Here is a 27877-nt window from a genome sequence, read left to right as displayed (position 1 = left end):
GCAGCCGCCGCTGCCGCGCCTGCCGCCGCTGCTCGCCTCCCTGGGGCGCCGCGCCGAGCGCCTGTCGCGCGCGCCGCACGTCGACGTCCGCGACTACGAGGTCCGTACACTACAGACTGTTGCGCGTGGTACACGCTGGTCTAAAACGCTTTGCTTTTGCTGGATTGCCATTTAGGTTACATACCGGAGTAATACCTCCGCCCAGTTTCTACCAGTCGCAAAACGAGTGCCTCAGGGTTCAGTTCTTGGACCCTTTTTATGCATTATAAACTGAAAAAAAAGATAAACCTCTAGAAGAGGAGCAGGTATCGAAATGAAGCTTCACGGACTAATAGGTATGTGCTATTGTTTCAGTGATTACAAAATCGAACCAAATTTACAAAGAACTTGGAGCTATGAGTCCATTTATTAGTATGACAATCAACCACCTCTGTCTGGATGCATGCACTGATTTGGTTGGGAAAGATGTCATAAAGCTGTTGTATTCACTCCTATGTCTGTATGGTCCACAACCGTTGTAACTGGTCCGTGATATCTGAGATATTAGCACTGGCACAGAGTTGGCATCAAAGCTGGTCACACGCATGTTCCTTTTGGGCCAGATTCACGAATTTTTCAGGCCACGGAAGTGCGTCAGCACTATATAGGTAGTAAGTAGACACTCATGGCATGTGTGAATGAGCGTTGTTTTGTTGAAAACACTATTGTTGCATGAGAAGTAATTCATGAGGTTATGTCCATGACATACTGTTCTGCCAGCAGAGTCCCTACTATTACCTGTGACTTGACGTCATACTCTATGACTCCCCGTGATGCTAGGAATAAAACCGCTGTTCCTCTCCACAAAATTGGAAATATGGGACCTCTTCCCATGTTGACAGTGGTTACTCGGGATAGTGCAGAACCACTGAACACAATGAAATGACCTTCATCAACAGTCTGTGCTTTGCTGTCATGGCATCACTCCAGGTCTGGCCGTTTGTCCTGTGGTGTTAATGTCCTACACATGGGATGCTAATTTCCCAGTCTGGCTGCTGCTGCTGTCTGGCTATTGTGCGTCAATAGACTTAATATTGCTGAGAGACCATCATTTGTTCTCGAATGAAAGGTGCTGACCTGAAGATAAGCATGGTACACAATACAGCGATCCTCCCTCGGGGTGGTCAGACGTGGTTGACTAGAACCTAGATGATGATTATGCCTATCATATTCCCATGTTGTTCAGCATTGGGCAGCGGTCACGTCCAAATTACCCAAAAGTCTGGATATTAAATGATTTGACCAGCTGGCCAAATGGAGACTCACAATGGTTCAAATCGCTGTGAGCACTATGCGACTTAACTTCTGAGGTCTCAGTCGCCTAGAACTTAGAACTAATTAAACCTAACTAACCGATGGATATCACACACATCCATGCCCGAGGCAGGATTCGAACCTGCGACCGTAGCGGTCGCTCGGCTCCAAACTGTAGCGCCTAGAACCGCACGGCCACTCCGGCAGGCGACTCACAATGACATTCCTTCCAAATTTCTGTAAAGTGCTGATAATGCTGTCTCAGACGAGTACGCCTTATCTCCTTGTCCTTCACAGTGCTCACTCAACATCTGACACTGTTCACAACCTTTATGTACTCTTCAGGCTTGTTAACAACACCAAATATGAACAACACTAATATAAAACTTCCTGGCAGATTAAAACTGTGTGCCCGACCGAGACTCGAACTCGGGACCCTTGCCTTTCGCGGGCAAGTGCTCTACCAACTGAGCCACCGAAGCACGACTCACGCCCGGTACTCACAGCTTTACTTCTGCCAGTACCTCGTCTCCTACCTTCCAAACTTTACAGAAGCTCTCACAGCGCACAGTCCGCTGCAGAGTGAAAATCTCATTCTGGAAACATCCCCCAGGCTGTGGCTAAGCCATGTCTCCGCAATATCCTTTCTTTTAGGAGTGCTAGTTCTACAAGATTCGCAGGAGAGCTTCTGTAAAGTTTGGAAGGTAGGAGACGAGGTACTGGCAGAAGTAAAGCTGTGAGTGCCGGGCGTGAGTCGTGCTTCTGTGGCTCAGTTGGTAGAGCACTTGCCCGCGAAAGGCAAGGGTCCCGAGTTCGAGTCTCGGTCGGGCACACAGTTTTAATCTGCCAGGAAGTTTCATATCAGCGCACACTCCGCTGCAGAGTAAAAATCTCATTCTGGGAACATCCCCCAGGCTGTGGCTAAGCCATGTCTCCGCAATATCCTTTCTTTCAGGAGTGCTAGTTCTACAAGATTCGCAGGAGAGCTTCTGTAAAGTTTGGAAGGTAGGAGACGAGTTACTGGCAGAAGTAAAGCTGTGAGTGCCGGGCGTGAGTCGTGCTTCGGTGGCTCAGTTGGTAGAGCACTTGCCCGCGAAAGGCAAGGGTCCCGAGTTCGAGTCTCGGTCGGGCACACAGTTTTAATCTGCCAGGAAGTTTCATATCAGCACACACTCCGCTGCAGAGTAAAAATCTCATTCTGGAAACATCCCCCAGGCTGTGGCTAAGCCATGTCTCCGCAATATCCTTTCTTTCAGGAGTGCTAGTTCTACAAGATTCGCAGGAGAGCTTCTGTAAAGTTTGGAAGGTAGGAGACGAGGTACTGGCAGAAGTAAAGCTGTGAGTGCCGGGCGTGAGTCGTGCTTCGGTGGCTCAGTTGGTAGAGCACTTGCCCGCGAAAGGCAAGGGTCCCGAGTTCGAGTCTCGGTCGGGCACACAGTTTTAATCTGCCAGGAAGTTTCATATCAGCGCACACTCCGCTGCAGAGTGAAAATCTCATTCTGGAAACACTAATATAGTCTGGTCGCCATTCTACCTGTCACAGACAATGGCAACGCTAATCATTTACAAACCCATTGATGGTGGGAACGTGTAAGCAGCTAGATTGACATCTAACCGCCAGCCGCTGTCTCAGCGCCTCAGACCCAGAATGCTCCGACCCAGACTGTGTGCCGCAGCAGAGCGTCACTATGAGACAGTCAGAAATCGACAGCTAGCGACACCTGCAAGACATGGATATCGTGGATGAACGCCAGGCTTTGGCGGCAGACGAGGGTTCATATCTGTAGCTGTTCAAGTTCGTTGGAACAGCAAAGAGTTTACACATGGACGACGTATGTTATTCTGCCGATGGTCTCCTCAAGGCCCGAGTGGGAGAGCCAAAAGCCATCCTGACAGCTAGAAGAACGGCTACCCAGCCCTCCATGGCGATCACCGCCCATGAGGCTACTGCAGTTTGGGGATTAAAATAAGTCTGAAAATTGGATCGCATCCAGATCTCCCGCATCACAGTACGCGTACAAACTGATATGAGTGCGTCGCCGCCAGTCACTGTTACTATTGTGACATCATATACAATTTTTTCTGACTGCAGTCACATCTCCGAGGAGCTAGTGTGTTCGCAACTAGGAGAGTTGAATGTGGTGCTCCATAGATGCGCTGCACTCTCTGAAGAGAATTTTCCTCGCCACGTAGAAGAGAACCCAATGATGAGTATGATAATCGTTGTCTACTGTAGAGCACACAGATCAGAACTCATTGCCTATCTGTGTACGTAACATGAAACGTGAGAGCTGAAAGTGATCGGAGTTTCAAACTTACTTTACTTTCAAACGGTACATTTCTGGACATGGGTTCCTCATGAAAACTTTATTTATGAATCCTGTAATATAAATTGTGAAATACCCTGTATAATTAACTGATGTCCTGTCCTGGGTGTTATAGATCATTATTTTTTCCGCACATAGTAATCTATAGGGTGTTTCCGTAAGAGCTTGCAAAAATTTAACGGGACATAGAGGATGCTCCACTGAACAATTTTGAGGTAGGGAACCTGGGGTCGGAGAAGCCAGCTTAAGGAGATAATAGTTATGCGAATGGTCCTTATGTGATGCTCCTCCCTCGTTTCTTCTCTCCAATGAACTACTCTTCAGCGCTCGCCGATCGAGAGAAATAAACACTTGTCGTGACGGATGATGCCTGTCAGGAAATCGTTCCCTGTACGGTTTGTCAGCAGCAAGAGCATTGCAACGTACAGCCCCATACACAATGTGTACGTCACTGAGTTCTGCGAAAATGTACCAGTACTGCTCCATCGTATTGTACTGCACGTCTTTGAATAGTACTGACTAATGAATGGGTCTGTCGCTGATTCCTAGCAAGTTCTGTCATGACAATGTAAATACGATACAACAGACCCACCTTATGGACAAGTAAAGTAAATAAAACCTTCAACATGACTTCCTAGTAATCAGGCACGTCGTCCTTGTTTCCTTGCAGAAAATAAAGAATGTAAACGTAAATTAACAGCACAGTACGTGTAAACTTGTAGGCATGTTAGTTGTAAATAAGTTCGAAAGCAGTAATGCTAGACAAAGCGGCAGACCCCAGGTTCCCTACCTCAGATTGTTCAATGGAGCATTCTCTATGTCCTGTTACATTTTTATCCGCTCTTACGGAAACAACCTGTATAAAGGTACTATGGGTAAAGGCAACTAGACAGTTAACATCAAGATTGGTCATAGGTTTCGGTATTCCTGACGAATATCAGCTCCTACACCTAAACAAATTTAAGTAAATATAGTTTTGAAAAACAACAAGTAGAATGGTAGTATGTGATAAGAAATCAGCATAGCAGTGTTACTGAAGAATAATGATTTAAGTAAATATAATTTGGCTAACATCAGGTATAATGTGATCTCGACATCTCTCTTGGCGAGCTGAACAAATATGAAGATTTCGGGTTTTCCACCGAAACGTTGTGCCATTTGGACGAACTGATTCAGCTGAGAACTCTAAAACTTTATATTAATCAGTATAATGGGAATGTTTCACAATAAACCAGCAAAGAAATTTGCAAACACTTAGTTTTTCGTAAGTTTAAATCGTTAATTGCTAGTAATATTAATGCGGACTGATTAAACTTAATAAAATGTCCGCCACCCCCCCCCCCCCCCCCTGAGTGGTTGCCGGCACGGTGGCTCACCGTGTTCGGTTAGAGGGCTGCGTGCTCTCTGTAAAAAAAAACTGAGTCAAGAAACCAACGATCAATTTGAACGGATGTCTTGTGATGTCCGCCCAGACCAATCGCTACGAACTATATCGAACAAAATGAGTAAAAAATTGAACATAAAAAAATTTAAATAATCAATAAAAATTAAGGTCTAGATAAATTTCTGCACGCGAACTCAAAACCAGTACTTCAGGCAGACCACAGAAAGATAAATATTACCTAGTTAACAAGACATAGCTGTTCACCTTTACGATGAAAAGGATTAGACCATATAATTCAAAATAAAATTTAGATCGAGGTTACAATATGTATTAAACAGAAAAATAACATTAAAGGGGAAATACCTTGTGCGAAGCCATTAATCAGGTGAAAGCTACTTTGACTGACAGCAAAATTTCATTTACAGTGCTAGTCAGACAACATAAAGTACTCAACTTAGCACGGTCATCCAGGTCACATGACTGCAAACAAATAGCAGACCTTGCTAGGACATGCTCGAGAGCCGTCCAGACGGCCGCTAGCAAGCCAGGCCAACGTGGCAAGAAGCCCCCAACACGGAACGCTCGCTTGCAACTTAGTCGGTGCTGTTAAGAAACACGAAGTGAATGCCTCACTGAATTACACTACAACTGAAAGTTATTGTTTAACCACGACTACCATTGTAGAACCTTTCCAGTAAGGTCATACGCCTTAGGAAATAAGCTTCGCTAAAAACGTAAGGTGTAAAAGAGAAGTACTCAAAGGGAGCTGTAAATTCTTCCAAGAATGAATATGTATAACAACTCGCTAAGATCTTACCATTAGCTGGAGGTCATAATACACAACTTAAAGGGCTGGATAATACGAGGGTAACCCCAAAAGTAAGGTCTCCTATTTTTTTGTAAGTACAGAACTCTGTTTGTGTGGCAGTTGGTCACACTGTTATGAAGAGTGCTTCATGCGCTGTGTGTAAACATGCGCACGCCGCGCTGAGGCGCTCAGTCTTGGCTTGGCAGCCGTTGAGAATGGGGCACCCTTTGGATGTTACCGCCAAGTGCGAATTGCGCGCAGTTATTCGATTTTTGAACGTAAAGGGCACTGCGCCGATTGAAATCCATCACCAATTGACGGAAATGTATGGTGAGTAGTGCATGGATGTTAAAAATGTTCGTAAGTGGTGTAGAGAGTTTGCAGTCTTTCGGTAAAGTCATGACAACCGTTTTTTGGGATCGGAAAGGTGTATTATTGGTCGACTTTAAGCCCACTGGGACCACAATTAACGCTGACAGGTACTGTGAGACTCTCAAAAAACTCAAACAAGCAATTCAGAACCGGAGAAGAGGAATGTTGAGCAAGGGCGTACACATTCTCCATCACAACGCTCGCCCACACATCGCTCGGCAAACCGTTGCTCTCCTACTACAGTTTCAGTGGAACATAATCACCCACCCACCCTATAGTCCTGACTTGGCGCCCAGTGACTGTCACCTGTTCCCTAGGTTAAAAGAACATTTGGCCGGAAAGCGATTCAGCTCCGACGACGAGGTGAAAGAAGAGGTTCATAACTTTCTGAACAGCATGGCGGCGAGCTGGTATGACATGGGCATACAAAAACTGCCACAGCGTCTACAAAAATGCATCGACAGAAATGGTTCAAAATGTTCAAATGTATGTGAATTCCTATTGGACCAAACTGCTGAGATCATCGGTCCCTAGACTTACACACTGCTTAAACTAACTTACGATATGGACAACACACACCCATGCCCGAGGGAGGACTCGAACCTCCGGCGGGGAGGCCGCCCTATTCGTGACATTGCACCTCTAATGGTGATTATGTCGAAAAATAGCTAAATGTTCAAGCTGTAAACTGAAGTAAACCATTGTAGAAATAAACATGTCTATGTACTTATAAAAAATAGGAGACCTTACTTTTGGAATTACCCTCGTAATAATACCAGAAAGCACATCAGCTACTAAAACATAGTGAAAAAAAATATTAAAATTCAGAAACTGTTTGTTCTCTCGCATAAACCAATTTGAAAACAGTGCAAAATTAAAAAAAAAAGGAACTAGATAGTTCATAAGCCGGCGATGCAATTATGCGTGAAAGCTGGGCACATTACATTGTAATATGGTAACGCAAATAGTCCTAACAACATTGTCCGCAGCTCGTGGTCGTGCGGTAGCGTTCTCGCTTCCCACGCCCGGTTTTCCGGTTTCGATTCCCGGCGGGGTCAGGGATTTTCTCTGCCTCGTGATGACTGGGTGTTGTGTGCTGTCCTTAGGTTAGTTAGGTTTAAGTAGTTCTAAGTTCTAGGGGACTGATGACCATAGATGTTAAGCCCCATAGTGCTCAGAGCCATTTAAACCTAACAACATTAAGCATGGAAAATTTTTAGAGGGAACCCTTGCCAGCAGATTTTTACTTCAAAAAACACACGGAGCACATGTGGCAATACATTTGTCCTAGAATCAGATAGTCAAACAACAAAAATGTGACGACTCGATGAATAAAAACACGAACATCTACTCAAACAGCTTGCGAAGAGGCATATCGGTGCACAGAGCTGAACAACCAGATATGCACCGCATAGATGAACGAAACCTTTTGCCTCTTAACCAGTCCTGGCGAAGAAGGGTGAACGACGACCCGGAAAAAGACGTCGCGCCGATGTGCACCCCGTGTCCGTTGCTCCACACAGAGCCGCTGGCTCGAGCTACACGCTGCACGAAGAGCACTCGTAAACTCCCTGCACTGCGGAGTTCGAAGGTGTCCCCTACGCAGCTGTAGTGTCCACTTTTGAAGCCTAGCCGAGGCAGCGATAACCGCACAAGGGAATAATACAGGACACCTAGTGAGACGCCAGCTACAAGCTACTGATAGTGGGAAGATGAAATGAGCCGCCGCGGCGCAGATAGGAGCAGCAGTGATTAGCGAGCAGTTTACATAGTAAGCAGAAGATTTACTCGTGTTTCTCCAAACGCACGAAGACTTGTTACAAATCATGCGACAAGAAGCAGAGTCCAGCTCATACAATAGCAATTACTACGAAGCTACCTGTCCTCAGCACGAGCCCGAGGCCTACGAGAAAGACAGGCTGCGGCGCGTACGTCACGAAGGTAGTCCCGCGCTCGCTCGCTCAGATCAGCAGAAAACTACGTTTCTACACCTGTTAACTCGGAACTAGACGTGTCCGTACAAACGAAAACTGAATCTTCTACAGGAATCAGCTACTGTGGAATCTTACTGTTATTAGTCCTATAATGATGGGAAGTCCATGGGCCTACTTATAATTTGTTATGGCTGTACTCGCGTGCAATAAAATCAAATCATGCTAAAATGATTATCACTTGCATAAGGCACCACTTCCAGCATGTAATGAGTACTGTGAAGGAGAAGAGACTAAATGCTATAGCCGGCCGGAGTGGTCGAGCGGTTCTAGTTGCTTGAGTCTGGAACCGCGCGACCGCTACGGTCGCACGTTCGAATCCTGCCTCGGGCATGGATGTGTGTGATGTCCTTAGGTTAGTTAGGCTTAAGTAGTTCTAAGTTCTAGGCGACTGATGACCTCAGAGCCATTTGAACCATTTTGAACTAAATGCTATAAGTGTTGTGTCTAGGCAAGACAGCCTAGACACAATGAGAGGAAGCCGAAAGGCACGCGCTTAAACTCACGCAGGCTGGCGTGAGGTCTGAAACAGGATACGTAATGAATGCTGTAAAGAAAAGTACGTAGTTTCTGGAATACTTAACTTTAATCCACAATTGGTGAACATTGGTCTTGTTGATACAGTATTATCATCTCAATATAACGCGGTGATGGCGCCTTGCTAGGTCGTAGCAATTGACTTAGCTGAAGGCTATGCTAACTATCGTCTCGGCAGATGAGAGCGTATTTGTCAGTGTGGCGTCGCTAGCAAAGTCGGCTGTACAACTGGGACGAGTGCTAGTACGTCTCTCTAGACCTGCCGTGTGGTGGCGCTCGGTCTGCTATCACTGACAGTGGCGACACGCGTGTCCGGCGTATACTAATGGACCGCGACCGATTTAAAGGCTACCACCTAGCAAGTGTGGTGTCTGGCGGTGACACCACAATAAGCAAGCCGTTATACCATTTATATCGCGTATTGATCTTAAATTAAATTTTGCAATTGAAAGAAAACAGCCCTCGGTCACTATTTTTAACTAATTAACCGGATTTCAACACTGCCAGGAGTGTCTTCCTCAGAATTTAAATCAAAGAATGGTCTATAACATGGTCACGGAAATATGACTAAAATCGTATGATACAGAGTATAAGTATAGAATCATCGTGAAAGACTGGCATTTATAAAATAATAAATATGCCAAAAGGGCGTTAGTCACAAATATATTCAAGATAAAAAATTGTGATGGCGAGCCACTAAGGGCTACTCGTTACTTATGCGGTTACAGGTTGCAAACGGACTGAGGTGCCCGCGTTAACAAATGCGGCCAGGTGTACATGGCACTGCAACGAGCGCGCCATCTAGTAGCAGTAGATACAATTAGGCTACTTCACATTGAAATATAGGCAGAAATGATTATAAATGAACAGTATTTGGTACATAATGGAAAGCAATGTTTGTTTAATATTAGCATACAACATAACATTTTGTCTACATCGAAGCTTATAACAGTAAGATAAAACATGAAACGTCTTATGAAAATGTAGATAGGACTGAATGACAACTTGTACAAAGCAATATTGGCGTGAAATACAGCCAAGAAACATTTCATATTTAGAAACCATAGGACTACCTTAGAAGGAAAAGAACATTTCGGCAACCTGCACAAGGAGACCCGAAGTCAGATATCGAGTAACGGCTTTATACCGTTGAAAAATTTTTTGTTACGTAGCTGTAGCTGTGCTTTAAGGATGAAGCTATCCTTTCGAGCAAGACGTTTGAAGATCTCTAGTTCTTCTATAATATCTAGTCTACGCCCTTTCTTTTCTGTGTGCAAAATGTTGCTATCGCAGATGGCTTTAGGTATATGACCTGTAATTAGAATATGGTCGGCAAAAGACGAATTTTGCTGTAGTACTGTTAATCAGTAAGACTTCATAATAGCAGATTCCAGTGGAAGGTGCAATTCTCGTCAGTACGTACAAGTCCAGCGGCGAGTTAACAGGTTTAGATACGCATTTTGTCTGCTGACAAGGGAACCTCCCCATCGCACCCCCCTCAGATTTAGTTATAAGTTGGCAAAGTGGATAGGCCTTGAAAAACGGAACACAGATCAATCGAGAAACAGGAAGTAGTTGTGTGGAACTATGAAAAAAATAAGCAAAATATACAAACTGAGTAGTGCATGCGCAAGATAGTCAACATCAAGGATAATGTGAGCTCAGGAGCGCCGTGGTCCCGTGGTTAGCCCGAGCAGCTGCAGAACGAGAGATCCTTGGTTCAAGTCTTCCCTTACGTGAAAATTTTACTTTCTTTATTTTCGCAAAGTTATGATCTGTCCGTTCGTTCATTGACGTCTCTGTGCACTGTAATACGTTTAGTGCCTGTGAAAGGACGTGCCTCTCCAATGAGAACCGAAAACATTTGATTGCAATGTCATAGGTCAACCGATTCCTCCACAGGAAAACACGTCTGATATATTCTATACGACACTGGTCACGGCATGTGCGTCACATGACAGGAATATGTTGTCGACCCACCTAACTTGTACACTTGGCGAATGGGTAAAAAGATTCTTCTACATTGCCCGATTTAGGTTTTCTTGTGAATGTGATAATCTCTACCAAAGAAAGTGAAGAAAACATAACGGACGGACAGATAATCATTGTCTCAAAATAAAAAATTAAACTTTTCACTCGAGGGTAGCCTCGAACCAAGGACCTCTCGTTCCGCAGCTGCTCACGCTAACCACGGGACCACGGCGCTCCTGAGCCCACATTATCCTTGATGTTGCCTATCTTGGGCATGGACTACTCAGTTTGTATATTTTGCTTATTTTTTTCATAGTTCCACACAACTTCTTCCTGTTTTCTCGATTGATCTGTGTTCAGTTTCTCAAGGCCTATCCACTATGTCAACTTATAACTAAATCTGAGGGGGGGGGGGTGCGATGGGAAAATTCCCTTGTGAGATGAGCGAGCGATCGAGTTCAGGACTACTTTCGTGACGTACGCGCCGCGGCCTGTCTTTCTCGTGGGCCTCGGCACGAACCGTGATGTTGAACCGGGGTAGCAACACGTGGTGAAGTGGCTCTGAACAGCTGCCGCCGGGCCTCCTTAGGTATCGTGGCAGTAGAGCTGCTGGACGTGGGGCGCAGTGGGCGGGTTCCATTGGGTCGCGCACGACTGCTGTGGGCGTTCGACAGAAACTTGCAATTCCGTTGCACCAACTGAACACCTGAAGTGTGGTATCGATACGTGATACCACACCTGTTTCTCTGAATCATTGTGTAGGTAAATAAACCAGAAATTGTGTAGTACGTTTTTTGTTACGTGTAGTTCCCTGTCTGATGTAAGAGGTCAGTGGAAGTGTTACACAAAGGAGCCTCAGACCTTACTCTGTGTGTGTTCGTTTGTATTGTTATTGCAGAAGCTGAGCCACGAGATCGCGTCTGCGGAGGCGCTGATGGCACAGGCGCGCTCGCTGATGGCCAAGTTCTGCGGCGAGGACGGCGGCGGCGGCGACGGCGACGCCGGCCCCTCGACTAGCTCCGGCTCCGGCCCTGACCCGGGCTCCAGCACTGGTTCCAGCTCCAGCGCCGCCAGCGAGGAGGCGCGCCGCTTCGTGTACGCGCTGCTGCAGGCGCCCAGGGCGGACCTGCCCGGCGGGCCGCGCGGGCTGCTGGCGGCGCGCGTCCGGGCCTTCTTCGCCGAGGCGCACAAGGTGTGTGGCACTGGTCTAGTGTAGTTCTGTTGTCTAAAACCCCTCCCTCTCCTCTGCTGTACTCGAGTTTAACTCTTCTGTATCTGTATGCTATCCGATGGAACCCCACCAGATTAACTAAGATTATAATCTATAGTAGCTCCTTCCTTCGGTCGAAAAACCGTGCCTAGTAGTTCGACGAAAGTACATCTACATCTACATGATTACTCTGCAATTCACATTTAAGGGCTTGGCAGAGGGTTCATCGAACCACAATCATACTGTCTCTCTACCATTCCACTCCCGACCGGCGCGCGGGAAAAACGAACACCTAAACGTTTCTGTTCGAGCTCTGATTTCTCTTATTTTATTTTGATGATAATTCCTACCTATGTAGGTTGGGCTCAACAATATATTTTCGCATTCGGACGAGAAAGTTGGTGACTGAAATTTCGTAAATACATCTCGCCGCGACGAAAAGCGTCTTTGCTTTAATGACTTCCATCCCAACTCGCGTATCATATCTGTCACACTCTCTCCCTTATTACGTGATTATACAAAACTAGCTGCCCTTTTTTGCACCCTTTCGATGTCCTCCGTCAATCCCACCTGGTAAGGATCCCACACGCAGCAATATTCTAACAGAGGACGAACGAGTGTAGTGTAAGCTGTCTCATTAGTGGACTTTTTGCATCTTCTAAGTGTGCTGCCAATGAAACGCAACCTTTGGCTCGCCTTCCCCACAATACTACCTATGTGGTCTTTCCAACTGAAGTTGTTCGTAATTTTAACACCCAGGTACGTAGTTGAATTGACAGCCTTGAGAATTGTACTATTTATCGAGTAATCGAATTCCAACGGATTACTTTTGGAACTCATGTGGATTACCTCACACTTTTCGTTATTTAGCGTCAACTGCCACCTGCCACACCATACAGCAATCTTTTCTAAATCGCTTTGCAACTGACACTGGTCTTCGGATGACCTTACTAGACGGTAAATTACAGCATCATCTACGAACAACCTAAGAGAACTGCTCAAATTGTCACCCAGGTCATTTATATAGATCAGGAACAGCAGAGGTCCCAGGACGCTTCCCTGGGGAACACCAGATATCACTTGAATTTTACTCGATGATTTTCCGTCTATTACTACGAACTGCGACCTTCCTGACAGGAAATCACGAATCCAGTCGCACAACTGAGACGATACCCTGTAGGCCCGCAGCTTGATTAGAAGTCGCTTGTGAGGAACGGTGTCAAAAGCTTTCCGGAAATCTAGAAATACGGAATCAACTTGAGATCCCCTGACGATAGTGGCCATCACTTCGTAAGAATAAAGAGCTAGCTGCGTTGCACAAGAACGATGTTTTCTGAAACCATGCTGATTACGTATCAATAGATCGTTCCCTTCGAGGTGATTCATAATGTTATATTCGTCCACATGACGGTAGCGGAAGTAAAACACAAAACTACCATTACGGAATACAGGGAGTAGCTCACAAATGGTTCAACTCTTACTTTAGTAACAGGCAGCAAAAGGTCATTATTCACAATGTTCATGTGGCTATGATGAGGGATCTGAGTGGGGCACAGTCAAGTGGAGGGTACCCCAGGGATCAGTGTTGGGGCCACTGCTGTTCCTTATTTATATAAATGATGTGCCCTCTAGTATTACTGGTAACTCTAAAATATTTCTGTTTGCTGATGATACTAGCTTGTTAGTAAAGGATGTTGTGTGCAACATTGGCTCGGTTTCAAATAGTGCAGTACATGACCTTGTAGAAAATAAACTAAAATTAAATCACAGTAAGACTCAGTTTTTACAGTTTCTAACACACAATTCAAAAAAACCTGACGTTTTTATTTCACAGAACAGGCATATGATTAGTGAAACTGAACAGTTCAAATTTCTACGTGTTCAGGTAGATAGTAAGCTGACGTGGAAAGCCCACGTTCAGGATCTTGTTCAAAGACTTGATACTGCCATTTTTACTATTCGAACGGTATCTGAAGTAAGTGATACTTCGACACAAAAATTAGTCTACTTTGCTTATTTTCATTCGCTTATGTTGTATGGTATTATATTTTGGGGTAACTCTTCCCATTCTACAAGGATATTTTTGGCTCAGAAACGGGCGGTTCGGTCAATAAGTGGTGTGAGTTCACGAACCTCTTGTCGACCACTGGTCACGAGTCCGGGTATTTTGACATTGGCCTCTCAATATGTATATTCCTTATTGTCGTTTCTTGTTATCAGTATTAGTTTATTCCCAAGAATAAGCAGCTTTCACTCGGTTAATACTCGGCAGAAATCAAATCTGCTTTTGGATCGGACTTCCTTAGTTCTTGTGCAAAAAGGTGTGCAGCATACTGCTGCATCCATTTTCAATAAGTTGCCACTCGAATTAAAAAATCTTAGCAGTAATCCATGCGCTTTCAAATCGAAACTGAAGAGTTTCGTCATGGGTCACTCCTTCTATTCTGTTGAAGAGTTTCTTGAAAAATGAAGCTGATTCTTATTGTACTGCTGATAGCGTTTACTTAAACTTATGGACTGACTTTTTTCAGGTTCATGAACATTTATTTGTATCTGTTATTACTTTTATGTTGTAATTTCATGTATTGACGCGTTCCATGACCTTGGAGATTTGTTCCTCAATTTAGTCCTACGGAACTTGACGTGTAAATAAATGAATAAATAAATTTTATATCGAATTTACGGTTGAGTGGGATCCTCTTTTAACTAAGAGTATAATCTATCGTAGTTTCTTCCTTCGGACGAAAAACGGTGCCTAGTAGTTCGATGAAAGTTAATGTTATATTCGTCTACAAGGTGGTAGCGGAGGTAATCCACAAAACTACCGACTGACGTCCATTTCTTATAGAATTTTAGAATTTATACTGAGCTCAAACGTAATGAAGTATCTCGAACAGAATGAGCTCGTCCATGGCAACTCTCGACCACCTCCTTCCTTCCAAACACTGAGAGAAACCAAAGACCCTCGGACCTGCAAACAAAAGTGCTCAACTCGTCGGGCGCTAATTATCGACCACGCAGCGCACCTGAGCCTCCCCCAGGGAGGCAGGTCAATAAGGGAAACACAAACATGTCCGATACTATTAGCAGATTTAATCTGACTCACGTGTATCTTTTGCACATGGTCGGATGACTCATCCTTCACTCGCAGCGTGAACAATGGGGACCTCAGGGACGCGCCACAGACACACAAAACGTGGCATAAACTTACTCGATGCCTTGCCCACTTTTTCACGAGCTCCGAGGTTGTGAACGTAGACCACGTTCCCTACCTTGAAATTAGCAGGCCCTCGTCTATGGTTGTAGCGCGCCGCTTCTCTTTCATGAGACCTCACAATGTTCGCTCGCGCCCTACGCCAATTATCCTAAAAAACTTGGGAGTCGCTTGATCAGGAATCAAGTCCGCTATTTCCCTTAAGTTGGACAGCGGCGAACGTACAGGATGGGCGTATGTTGAGGACGTCGGTACAGCTTCATGAGCTTCGTGCCTCGCTACGTTAAAAGCAAAATTCAGCCGCGGTAGGGAGCTGTCCCACTTCGACTGCGCCTCTGAAAGGTAAGCGCAGCTTTCAAGTTCCTATCAACATTCTCCGCGAAAGACGGTTGAGTGTAATAGGGGGTAGTATTTACGTGATGGGTCCCATTCCAAAAACAAAACATAAGAAACCCCCGAGCCACGAAGACTGGGCGTTATCGCTGAGGAGAGTGACAGGAAGACCAAATAGCGAGATAATTTTACTAAAATGTTAGCAGTGGCCCCCAAGGTTTTCCTCTCTCCTGCTCGACATGAACCATACAAGACGCGAGGCGTCCACTGCAAAGAAAATACAACAGTAACCTTCAAAAGTCCGGGGAAGGGGGCGCCATAGTCAATGAAAATATGTTTCATAGGACGTTCGGGACAGGTGCAGTACAGCAATCCGCTCTTTACCAACTTACAGTTCTCGGCATTGCCCAACCATCGACCATTATATCCTTATAGAGCGGGGGCCAAGTCATATGTTGCTTGATCTTCTGCATGATTTCATAAATGCCTAAGAATACTGCTGACAGCAACTGATGGTAATGTTTAAAGACGGCGGGAATGAGATCACGAGGCAAACAAATTTTCCACTGACCATCGCCCTTTTTAAGTTGGTACCTGGACACTTCCTATCCAGATTGAATATGCTGTTTAATGTGTGAGAAGGCTGGGTCGGAATCTTGTTGCTGACGAAGATCAAACAAGTCAGGCACCTCAGCCGAGAGCGCACTAATAGTGGCTCCCTGGTCGGACATTCGCGGAAGTTTCCTCATCGCCAGACTCGAACATACGGCGTAACGCATCAGCGACGTCGTTTTCGCTGCACCTTATATGCTTTAGTGAAAACCTGAATGCAGAAATACGACCACCTCATAATACGGCCCGTCTTATGGGGACGCGCTAGGTTCTAAACTAAACTGTCAGTTTTTAATCTCTTCCCTCCTTCCTGATTCCAGCTATTGTCCACAATAAGCAAAGTCTCTTATGAAAAATTTGAGAGAACCGAAGATTACAATAAACTTTTCATGTAGAGTTGGCTCCAGTTCTTCTTGTCTAGGGGTCTGTTTCTTGAAGCTGAAATCTCACGTTTTAGGTCCTCAGGGTTGAATTGATGTAAATAAATTTGAAGATTGTTGTTGCAGAATTTTTGTTGTTACGTTAATATACTTTGTCACATTTTAGTATTTCACACAGTCCTTTGTATTTGCACATAAACAAAGCCGAAATTACATTATTCACCCAAAATACAGAAATACGTCGGAACACATCAGAGGCATGCTTACTACTACTTCAATTTCTATTATTTTCGATTATTATTTCATAAATGAATCCAGGTGGCGACACCTACAACGTGCTGACATGAGGAAAGTTTCCAACCGATTTCTCATACACAAACAGCAGTTGACCGTCGTTGCCTAGTGAAACGTTGTTGTGATGCCTCGTGTAAGGAGGAGAAATGCGTACCATCACGTTTCAGACTTTGTTAAAGGTCGGATTGTAGCCTATCGCGATTGCGGTTTATCGTATCGCGAAATTGCTGCTCGCATTGGTCGAGATCCAATGGCTATTAGCAGAATATGGAATCGGTGGGTTCAGGAGGGTAATACGGAACACCGTGCTGGATCCCAACGGCCTCGTATCACTAGCTGTCGAGATGACAGGCATCTTATCCGCATGGCTGTAACGGATTGTGCAGCCACGTCTCGATCCCTGAGTCAACAGATGGGGACGTTTGCAAGACAACAACCATCTGCACGAACAGTTCGACGTCGTTTGCAGCGGCATGGACTATCAGCTCGAAGACCGTGGCTGCGGTTACCCTTGACGCTGCATGACAGACAGGAGCGCCTGCGATGGCGTACTCAACGACGAACCTGGGTGCACGAATGGCAAAACGTCATTTTTTCGGATGAATCCAGGTTGTGTTTACAGCATCATGATGGTCGCATCCGTGTTTGGCGACATCGCGGTGAACGTACATTGGAAGCGTGTATTCCTCATCGCCATACTGGCGTATCACCCGGCGTGATGGTATGGGGTGCCATTGGTTAAAACGTCTCGGTCACCTCTTGTTCGCATTGACGGTACTTTCAACAGTGGACGTTACATTTCAGATGTATTACGACCCGTAGCTCTACCCTTCATTCGATCCCTGCGAAACCCTACATTTCAGCAGGATAATGCACGACCGCATGTTGCAGGTCGTGTACGGGCCTTTCTGGATACAGAAAATGTTCTACTGCTGCCCTGACCAGCACATTCTCCAGATCTCTCACCAACTGAAAACGTCTGGTCAATGGTGGCCGAGCAACTGGCTCGTCACAATACGCCAGTCACTACTCTTGATGAACTGTGGTATCGTGTTGAAGCTGCATGGGCAGCTGTACCTGTACACGCTATCCAAGCTGTGTTTGACTCATTGTCCAGGCGTATCAAGGCCGTTATTACGGCCAGAAGTGGTTGTTCCGGGTACTGATTTCTCAGGATCTATGCACCCAAATGATGTGAAAATGTAATCACATGTCAGTTCTAGTATAATATATTTGTCCAATGAATACCCGTTTATCATCTACATTTCTTCTTGGTGTAGCAATTTTAATGGCCAGTAGTGTATTAAAAAAATTAACGGTACATTCAGAGCTAGTAATTATCGATTGTATTATCGAAAATAAAGTAATTCCTTTTCATAAATTTTAGCTTGAAATATAACATAGTGTATAAAATTATATGAAAGTTTTCAGAAAAGCAGCTGAGATAATATTTACCTGTCAAAAATTTAAAAAATAATACTGGTATCGACAACTACTATTGAGGAAAAGTAATGCTAGACGAGGATGTCCCATTACAAGTTCTTCAACTAAAACTGGAATTTTGCAGTCCCGAATAGGACAGCGAGGGCCCTGAACCCCCTGCGGTCGTTAAAGCGCGGGACCCGTAAGCAATAGGGCGACCTTCGCCGTCATGTTCGTGCAGCAACACGCGTGCTATTCCCGAATTTGAAGCAGCAGTTTATGAAATGGAGGGCAACTCAAAATTCGGGACAGCCAATACCAGGGAACTACTGAGCGTCAAAGGCTGTTTCTTCACTATCCGTCCATGTAAATTCTTGCCATTTCCTACTCAATAAATACAATGGAGGCGCCAAAGGGGCGAACTTAGGTACTAACGTGTTAACATGCAAAGAAGAGCATACCTGTAAACTGCTATATTCCCTTTTTGGTTCTAGGAGGACGAAAATTGTGAATAACCTGAGTCCGCAAATGGTTCACACGAACCCTTTATGCCGAAACTAAATGATCCAGGAAGGAGATCTCGGACAGCACTAATTTAACCTTTGAGAGTTTCACAGTTAACCCCGCCTCCCCCCGATCTCGGCAGTACCTGGGAGAGGTGCTTCAATGTCCAAGAACGGTCTTGCTGTAAATGATGACGTCATACGTCATTCAGCTGATTATAACTGAATTGAACTTGACATCACGTAAAACAGAGTCGAGCAAACGGGAAAGGATTGCTGCTCTAGTGGACAACCCGAAAGGGACACAGTTAAATTTGTCCAGGTTCCAGTCTGTAACAAACGCCTTCACTGCTTTCGATTTCTCCTCCAGGGGAATTTGTTAATAGGCTTGGCTGAGGTCCAGGACGGTAAAATATCTTGCCCTGGCATAGCATGTGAAACAGTGGTGCAGATCGGGCAAGGGGAGCGATTCAAGTACCATCTTGTCATTCAAAACACGATAATCAACAACAAGTCCAAACCCATCTCAATTGGGCTTTTTCACAAGGAAAACGGGGGAAGCACAAGGTAAAATGGGTGGTCGGATGACACAGTCGACCAACATTTTGCCTATTTCCCGGGGGCAACGCCTTTATTTTCGGAGGTGCCAGGCGGTAGGGAGATTGCCTAGTGGGACCGTGATCTGTCAGATGGCTCCGATATTTGATCTTATTCGTCATACCTAATTCATCGTAAGTACATGAGGAAATTGGCCCATTACCGCCCACACTTGCTGTGTCTCCTCAACCAAGGAGTGTTGCGAATCGAACTTTCCATAGTCGGCCACCACCGAATGGGCGTGCCGGCAGAATGTAAATCTTATGCAGCGCACAAACTTAAAATGAATGTTCCTTTGGCCATAATCCAAGATTACTAATAAAATCACAGCCCAGCATCGACACTCAGACCTTTCACGACTGTGACATGAAGAGGCCAGGAAACATCGCCTACGGCGCAATAAAAGCACAATGATCCAAGGATGTCGCTGTGCTGTCCGAAAACCGTGCGACAGCCGATAACCACGGGTTGTACATGCCCAAACTTAGAAATAGCATGATGACTGAGATACCATTCGTAGCTCAGTAAGGACACCGAACTACCAGAATAAAGTTCTACGGTAAACGCCCGCCCTGGAGGCTCGCACCAGAAAATCCATGCTTCAGATATACTGGTCAATTGCACCCCAAGAAGCGCCTACGCTCCGACGAACTCCATTTCTCACTTCCGCCAGGTTCGACCACCTCATTCCTTCCTATCACAGAGAGACACACACCAAAGACTCTCGAACCGGCAAAAAAAGTGCTGAACTCGCTGGGCGCGAGCAATCGACCACGCAGCTCGGCTCAGAATGTATCACAAATCCCTGCCTATCTCTGTAATGGGGACCGTGAGGACAAGATCAGACTGATCATAGCGCTTACAGAGGCGTCTAAGCAGCCATCCTTCCCGTGCTCCGTACATGAATGGAACGGGAAAACGCCCTAATAACTGGCACTGTGGGACATACCATCTGCAGTGTACGTGTTTGGGAGAGATTGCATATAGATGTAAAACTAGATTTTTATTTTCACACAAACAGAAATCGCTCAATACGAAAAGTTTTTACTTGTCGGACAAACCAGTATACCTCCTTTCTGTAGTTGCGACAACTGTAAGACTTCTTAATTCATTTCTTTCGTTACAATGTACCAAACAACTCGTGACAGTTCCCTACCTCAGTGGAATAGACATAGCCTTCATCCAAGTGTTAATGTTGTCAATGAAGTTTAATTTTGTCTCTATCATTCAACTTTTGTAAACCACTACTTTCAAGCAAAAAATACCCTCTAAAAATTATTTTAATGCCAAACCATTTTACCATAAATGTTCATCTGACCACCATATTGAGAATATTCCGTCACTGGGCGGACTCCTTAAAAGGAACTGAACTCAAAGATAAAATTACAAAGAACGATTGCCCCAGATTGGAAACGTAGATTGTGATTTTTTCACTTTAAAATTCTACCACTAACAAAAGACTCAAATGTTACAAACGCCAATTTCCCATTATTTCACTTTCGTTGATAGATAAAGGAGGTACGAAGTTAAACATCTGATAAATTTCCCTTTTTAAAAATACTATCACTCATTGAACTGCAAGTGAAGAAATAAATCAAATATTGGGTGAGCCTGGCGCCACCCAAAACCATCAGCCTAATTTGTATCTAAAGCAGTGTGTGATTCATTTACAATGATACGTTAATTGCGTCTTCTCAAAAAAAAAAAAAAAAAAAAAAAAAAAAAAAAAAAAAAAAAGAGGTATGCTGGTTGTAGAGGATGCCCAGTCGTATTGTGTGACCATTTTTCGCGACTTCCGTCGCACCTACATCAATTTACTCGGGATACTCAGTTCCCTATTATGCGACGCCGGACAACGGTTCAGATGGCCTTCACCAGCCAGCAACGTGTGAAACATTTTTAAATACACTGATTAATAAAAGTTAGAAAAGAAATTTCCCTACTTGTTCCCCTTTTCCGAGCTCTCAACAAAGAACTCGCTTTTCATATAGCCTCTTTCAATTTAATTTCATACTTCAGGCGAAATTTAAAAGCGGACATAAGTGGACTGTTACGAACAGTAGGAACCATTCTTTAGTATGTTGCCGCGTTTCTCTTGGTACTGTCATTGCCAAAATCTACAGTACATACGAAATTGGTGAGTAGGGTGTCGATATTAATAACTTTTGTGCCAAAATATTTTCGTGTCCTCTTTTTTTTTTTTTTTTTAATACAGGTACTTTAATCCATTAACAGCGAAGGTGGAGAATCCATACGACAAGCAAATTGTTGCTTCGTTTAAAATGAAGATGACAAACATAGTTCGAAAACAGAAATGTGTAAGCAGCTCATCATTACCGCCTCCCGTGTACGATAATTGAAAACGAAACTAAACTACAAAAATATTTGAGCGCAGTACGCTCGAGCCAGAGAAAAATCTCATGCAAACGGCTAAACACGAACTACGTTACTTATTTGGTTCAAACGAGCTCTGTCTCAGAATGTCCCCATATCAAGGTCTTCATTGGTAGAAAGAGCTGATGAACTCTCAAAGGAAATGGATATTAATCTTTTGGGGACGTCCAGGCTGACAGGAAAGTTCCAAAAAACGGAAATGCATAGTGTTAAAAAACGTTTGCGGCGAAGCTAAGCAAGTTTTACCGACTATGCTTACAGATTTGTTACAGTCTAATTGTCTTCAGCAGCTGAAGAAAATTATGTGAAATACAGGGTGTCCATAAAGGTATACAGTGTAACTCTTTATTGGATACAGTAAACAAAACATGCGTTATACCACATATGCCTCTACTCATTAAGTTTTGAACCTTCCATAAACATTCTCCTGGAAACATGCAAAATATATCAACCTGGTATTCAATCTCTTGCCACACATTCTGTAGCATGTCTGGTATGACTGTGCCAGTGCCATCTCTGATACGTTGCTGCAGTGTCACAAAGTCAGGAACTGTTCGTTTTGTACACAATATCTTTCACATAGCCGCAAAGAAAGATATCTAAGGTGGTAACGCCAGGTGATCTCGGGGGCCATGGAATTGGTCTGTCTCTGCCAGTCCATTTGTTGGGGAAGCTTTCATTAAGAAAATCGCGGGCTTCTGGAGTCCAATGAAGATGATCTCCATCTTGCTGAAAGATGATAGTTTGTTGCATATCCTGCAGCTGGCGAACGGCATAATTCACCAACATATCTAGGTAAAGATATTCATTTACATTGCTTTCAAGGAAGAAAAGTGGGCCAATCATGAGCGGTCCCGAATGATTTCTGGTACGAGGTGAGGATTTTCCGATCAGATCCGGACATCATGGCAGTTAACTGAGCCAAAAACATGAAATATGAAATGTAGCCTCATCGGAAAATACACACACACTCACTCACTTCAAGAAATCATTGTCCTCATCCAAAAGGTGAACTTGTTCATTGCAGATTGTTCACGTTTTGGGCGATCATCTGGTTGTAGTACCAGAACAATTGGAGCCATCTATGCCTACAGTTTAAAACGTTTCGAACCATTTTATGCACTGTATTCTGTGGCATATGAAGCTCCCGCGAACCTCGTCTAATTGATTTCTGTCGCGCCCTCGTGAATGCTATTTGAACTGGCTGGACAGTATCCTCGAGAGAGATGGTCTGCCGCTGCTTGTCCGTTTCTGAACCAATTCCGTCGCTAAAAAGGTGTCCGTGCTTTTTTTCATAATGAGATACAAACTTTCACTGCACAGTAGCCTGTGATGTGGTTTTTGCTGGCCACACAAGACATTGAGCTTTCTGCTGTGGGAAAGCCATTTTTACGATACAGCTCACACAGGGGCTCCCTTATGGTGAAACTGTTCAATGAAAGACAGCTGTACAGAAACTTCAGGGTTCCCTAGTAGACCTGTAGCAAAAAACCGTTACCATCATCAATATAATTAATATTTAATCAGGGCCCGGGTTCGATTCCCGGCTGGGTCGGAGATTTTCACCGCTCAAGGGACTGGGTGTCGTGTTGTCCTAATCATCATTATTTTCATCGGCCGGAGTGGCCGTGCGGTTCTGGGCGCTACAGTCTGGAGCCGAGCGACCGCTACGGTCGCAGGTTCGAATCCTACCTCGGGCATGGATGTGTGTGATGTCCTTAGGTTAGTTAGGTTTAATTAGTTCTAAGTTCTAGGCGACTGATGACCTCAGAAGTTAAGTCGCATAGTGCTCAGAGCCAAGCCAATATTTAATCCTGAGATCAGGGTAAACATTTATGGACAGCCTGTAGGTGATGAACGCCGAATGTGCTGGCATATAGTATCGCTGCTTACCCAATAAAACATCGTTTAAGGGACAGTCCCTATCAGGGAAGAAAAATCTGTAAGGAAAGAGTTGTGGTAAGGGTAGTATGCAGTTCGGATTGATACACTTTTCCGGCGACGTAAACTCTCGCCAAGCTAGATGCAACAATCAAAGTGTTGTCCGCCCCTGGTAGCTGAGTGGTCAGCGCGACGGAATGTCATACCTAACGGCCCGGGTTCGATTCCTGGCTGGGCCGGAGATTTTATCCGCTCAGGGACTGGGTATTGTGTTGTCCTTATCATCGTTTTTTCATCCCTATCGACATGCTAGTCAAATGTTCAAATGTGTGTGAAATCTTATGGGACTTAACTGCTAAGGTCATCAGTCCCTAAGCTTACACAGTACTTAACCTAAATCATCCTAAGGACAAACACACACACCCATGCCCCAGGGAGGACTCGAACCTCCACGGGATCAGCCGCGACACGCTAGTCGCCGAAGACATGCACCAGGCGAACGGTCTACCCGACTGGAGGCCCTAGACACACTTCATTTCCATTTCCATCAAAGTGTTGAATAAGAATTGTATCTGGGTTTGTGTACACCGGCCGTAACTTACTCAGGAAATAAAAATTGATGCACTGTGCCGCACTACTGTATTATAAAGAGTGGATCCGGTGAGCACAGCGCGTCAGGTTTGAGGCTCTGCTGTGTCCACCGGCGTCCACGTGTCAGTCCAAAGCCTTCTAGATACAAGGCCTACGCAGAGCGGCCATATTGGCACGTGACATCACAAACTGTTGGCCATCTTATCTGTAGTCGGCAGTCCTGTTGGCGTGTATGTTGTGTTGAAAGTGTGTGCCACGGGAAAGTGATATATATTTCATAAAGTATTCGCCTACAGTTCTTCGAAGTATGGGATGCAAGGGTTGGGTTCCCTTTTGCCAGGGAAATTATAAATCTCAAAAAGGCATGAAAGTGCACATGTTTCGATTTCCGAAATGTGTGAAGTTGAGAAATCGCTGGATTGCAGCTATTCCCAGACAGGAATTTGTGTCTACGCATCATTCAAGGGTAAGTAAATGACAAAAAATTTATAACGTGTTATTTGTTTCCATTGCACCACATTTGCCAATTATTTTAAAAGAAGTTATGTATCATGTACCAGTATAATTTGTTTCTTAATTCTGGACCATTGCTGCGAGGTTAATACGAAGCAACTATTGTCACACAGAATACTTATATTAATTAGTGTGGCTCGAAAATGTTTAGTATTCCTTATCATTCCTACCAGACTATTGAGTTTCCAGTAGTTTTATTTGGAAGACCTACAGAATGATTTTGTTCAGTTTTACATATACAGCTATTCGGAAATAATTTCAATTTGAGTAAACTGCTTCAGAAAATTGCTTTAATGAATTCAGTGTTTTCGACAGATTAAGCAGTATGGAAAGCAGAATTTCGATGTAAGTGCATTGTGCTTAAATTAACAGCACTCCGTGACACGAATTTCAGTCAAGGATTAAGGTTCTGAAGTTCTGGAGAAACAGGGAAATAAAATATTTTTCGGGTTTTTTTATTTATTAAACATTACGTCAGGATGTGCTCCATTTCGTCAAATGATTTGAGTTTCGTGTGAGGTCAGCAAATTTTGAAGTGGAGAGGAAAATTTACGAAAATAATCAGGGAAACAAATTCTTAAATTCTGTAGGAGCTCCAGCTGCTTTATTTAAAATCGAAAACGTCTGCTTATTATTGCATGTTGCCGATTTTTTACTGCAAAAACACACAGCTCCTGAGGTAAAAGACAAAATTTAAAAATACAGTTTGTATTCGAGCCTAGAAACGCGTATTTAAGGCAAATCGTCAAAATAATTTTACATCTTGAAATATCATAGGGCAGTTTTGTTCAGTTACTTTACGCAATGATATAAATTTCCATACTTTCATCACAAGGACATGTAGAAGAGGAAAGCACGAGAATCCCTATACGGTCTCAGCTCTAAAACTCGTCAAGTTCGTATAGCTGCAGAGTGCTTAACGGGAGCGTTCCGATACAGACCCAGCCATCCGTATGTGACGTCACAAGTGTGCGCGCAGGGCTGTAGTCTGGGTGGTGTTGGTGTCACTGTTAAGACAGCTGCGACCGCCGATTTGCGCCTGTGCGTTACGCAGCCAATCGTTTGCTGACGCATCGCGGGGTTGCCGTGTGTGCAGGCGTCGCATATGCTGGCGGACCCGGAGGTGCTGGACGAGGGGGACGAGCCGTGGTCGGGCAGCGGCGGGCCCTCCGCCTTCCCGCAGCCCGCGCGACGCGAGTTCATCCTGCGCGCCGTGGCGCCCAGGCCGTCGCCCTGCTCGCAGCCGGCGCCGCACAAGATGTGCGCCGTGCTGCAGCGACACGACTTTCGCATCGCCGCCTGCTTCACTCTCGACACGACCTTCCACTAGCCGCGGGCCGGCTGCCGACCTGGCGAAACTGGATGCTGTTCACTCTATTCGCATATTTTATCGCTGTTATTTTACTAGCAAAGAGACAAATAAATAAATGCTTATTGCCTGTTGCCACTGCATGTATCCGAGTTCTTGCTTTCAACTCCCTCTCCCAATGTTTCCCGAAAAATAAAGTAAAATATCCTGTAAAACTTTAACAAAACTGGTAAAATTAATCAATGGCTGCTCATCATTTTAAAGACACTTCAGCAAACAATTAAAAAAAACCAGAAGAACAAATTGTTCAAGTCAGGAGCTGCTTCAAATGGCTCTAAGCACTATGGGACTTAACATCATAGATTATCAGTCCCCTTGACTTAGAACTACTCAAACCCAACTAACCTATGGACATCACACACATCTATGCCCGAGGCAGGATTCGAACCTGCGACCGTAGCAGCAGCGCGGTTCCGGACTGAAGCGCCTAGAACCGCTCGGTCACAGAGGCCTGCTCCTGGACCACAACCTAGAGGCCAAAAGTTTAACAAATTTCACTCTTTATTACAAAACCGAAGACATTGTAATTCTGTCAGAGACAGCCAAGGACTTGGAAGAGCAGTTGAACGGAATGGACAGTGTCTTGAAAGGAGGGTATATGATGAACATCAACAAAAGCAAAACGAGGATAATGGAATGTAGTCGAATTAAGTTGGGTGATGCTGAGGGAATTAGATTAGGAAATGAGACACTTAAAGCAGTAAAGGAGTTTTGCTATTTGGGGAGCAAAATAACTGATGATGGTAGAAGTAGAGAGGATGTAAAATGTAGACTGGCAATGGCAAGGAAAGCGTTTCTGAAGAAGACAAATTTGTTAACATCGAGAATAGATTTAAATGTCAGGAAGTCGTTTCTGAAAGTATTTGTATGGAGTGTAGCCATATATGGAAGTGAAACGTGGACGATAAATAGCTTAGACAAGAAGAGAATAGAAGCTTTCGAAATGTGGTGCTACAGAAGAGTGCTGAAGATTAGATGGGTAGTTCACATAACTAATGAGGAGGTATTGAATAGAATTGGGGAGAAGAGGAGTTTGTGGCACAACTTGACTAGAAGAAGGGATCGGTTGATAGGACATGTTCTGAGACATCGAGGGATCACCAATTTAGTATTGGGGGGTAGCGTGGAGGGTAAAAATCGTAGAGGAAGACCAAGGGATGAATACAATAAGCAGATTCAGAATGATGTAGGCTGCAGTAGGTACTGGGAGATGAAGAAGCTTGCATAGGATAGAGTAGCATGGAGAGATGCATCAAACCAGTCTCAGGACTGAAGACCACAACAACAACAACAACAACATTACAAAGTTATAGTAAAATTAACAGCCAGTCCACATTCACATGCATGTAAGAATTAAATTTCAAAATCATGTACTTCTTTTGTTACAAACGGGCGCAACATGCCCCAGTGTCCAGATGACTCCAACAGTGGCTGCCTTTAGACAAATAACATTGAAAAACAGTAACCAGTTGCCTATGTAAAACAGAACAAACAGAACTTTAACACCCAAAAAATTATAAAACACTTACGCTGAACCTACGCCATGCACGAGGTAACGTTAAGAAGTATTTTTTTTTTTTAAAAGAAAGAAACTTCAAAACCTTAAACCTTTAAACAACAGCAACAAGACAGCTGGAACATCAATCAAATCAATGAATGTTTCATGTTTGTGACTGTGAAACAGAAATCAAATTTACGCAGTACAACTGCAGATTAGATGTAGGTAACAGTAATTCACTTGAGAACTGCAAAGGACTACCAAGCTTAGAAAGCTCAGTTAAAACAATTCATGTTTCATATTTGTAATCGTACAACAGAAAACAAATTTACGCAGTAGCGCAATCTGGTGCTCAGGTTTAGATAGCAGGTATTCACTTAACA

The 27877-nt window shown here is 44.3% G+C and overlaps 1 protein-coding gene across 1 annotated transcript; it reads left to right on the top strand.

The window, feature by feature from the left end:
- Nucleotides 1–16: 16 nt before the first annotated feature.
- Nucleotides 17–26079, top strand: LOC124777593 (rab3 GTPase-activating protein catalytic subunit-like). Its single transcript, XM_047253056.1, has 3 exons — nt 17–100; nt 11582–11875; nt 25724–26079. The coding sequence occupies exons 2-3, from the start codon at nt 11618–11620 to the stop codon at nt 25955–25957; spliced, it is 492 nt and encodes a 163-aa protein (XP_047109012.1). The 5' UTR covers nt 17–100; nt 11582–11617; the 3' UTR covers nt 25958–26079.
- Nucleotides 26080–27877: the final 1798 nt, after the last annotated feature.

Source organism: Schistocerca piceifrons, chromosome 2 (genome assembly GCF_021461385.2).
Source record: "Schistocerca piceifrons isolate TAMUIC-IGC-003096 chromosome 2, iqSchPice1.1, whole genome shotgun sequence".
Lineage (NCBI taxonomy): Eukaryota > Metazoa > Arthropoda > Insecta > Orthoptera > Acrididae > Schistocerca > Schistocerca piceifrons.
This window is presented reverse-complemented; position numbering and strand designations above follow the sequence as displayed.

What these genes read in the sequence shown, in the direction of transcription:
- LOC124777593 (XM_047253056.1), top strand. Translation starts at nt 11,618, where the DNA reads ATGGCACAGGCGCGCTCGCTGATGGCCAAGTTCTGCGGCGAGGACGGC. An exon ending in TCTTCGCCGAGGCGCACAAG is followed by an intron (nt 11,876 to 25,723) that starts GTGTGTGGCACT and finishes CCGTGTGTGCAG; the next exon opens with GCGTCGCATATGCTGGCGGA.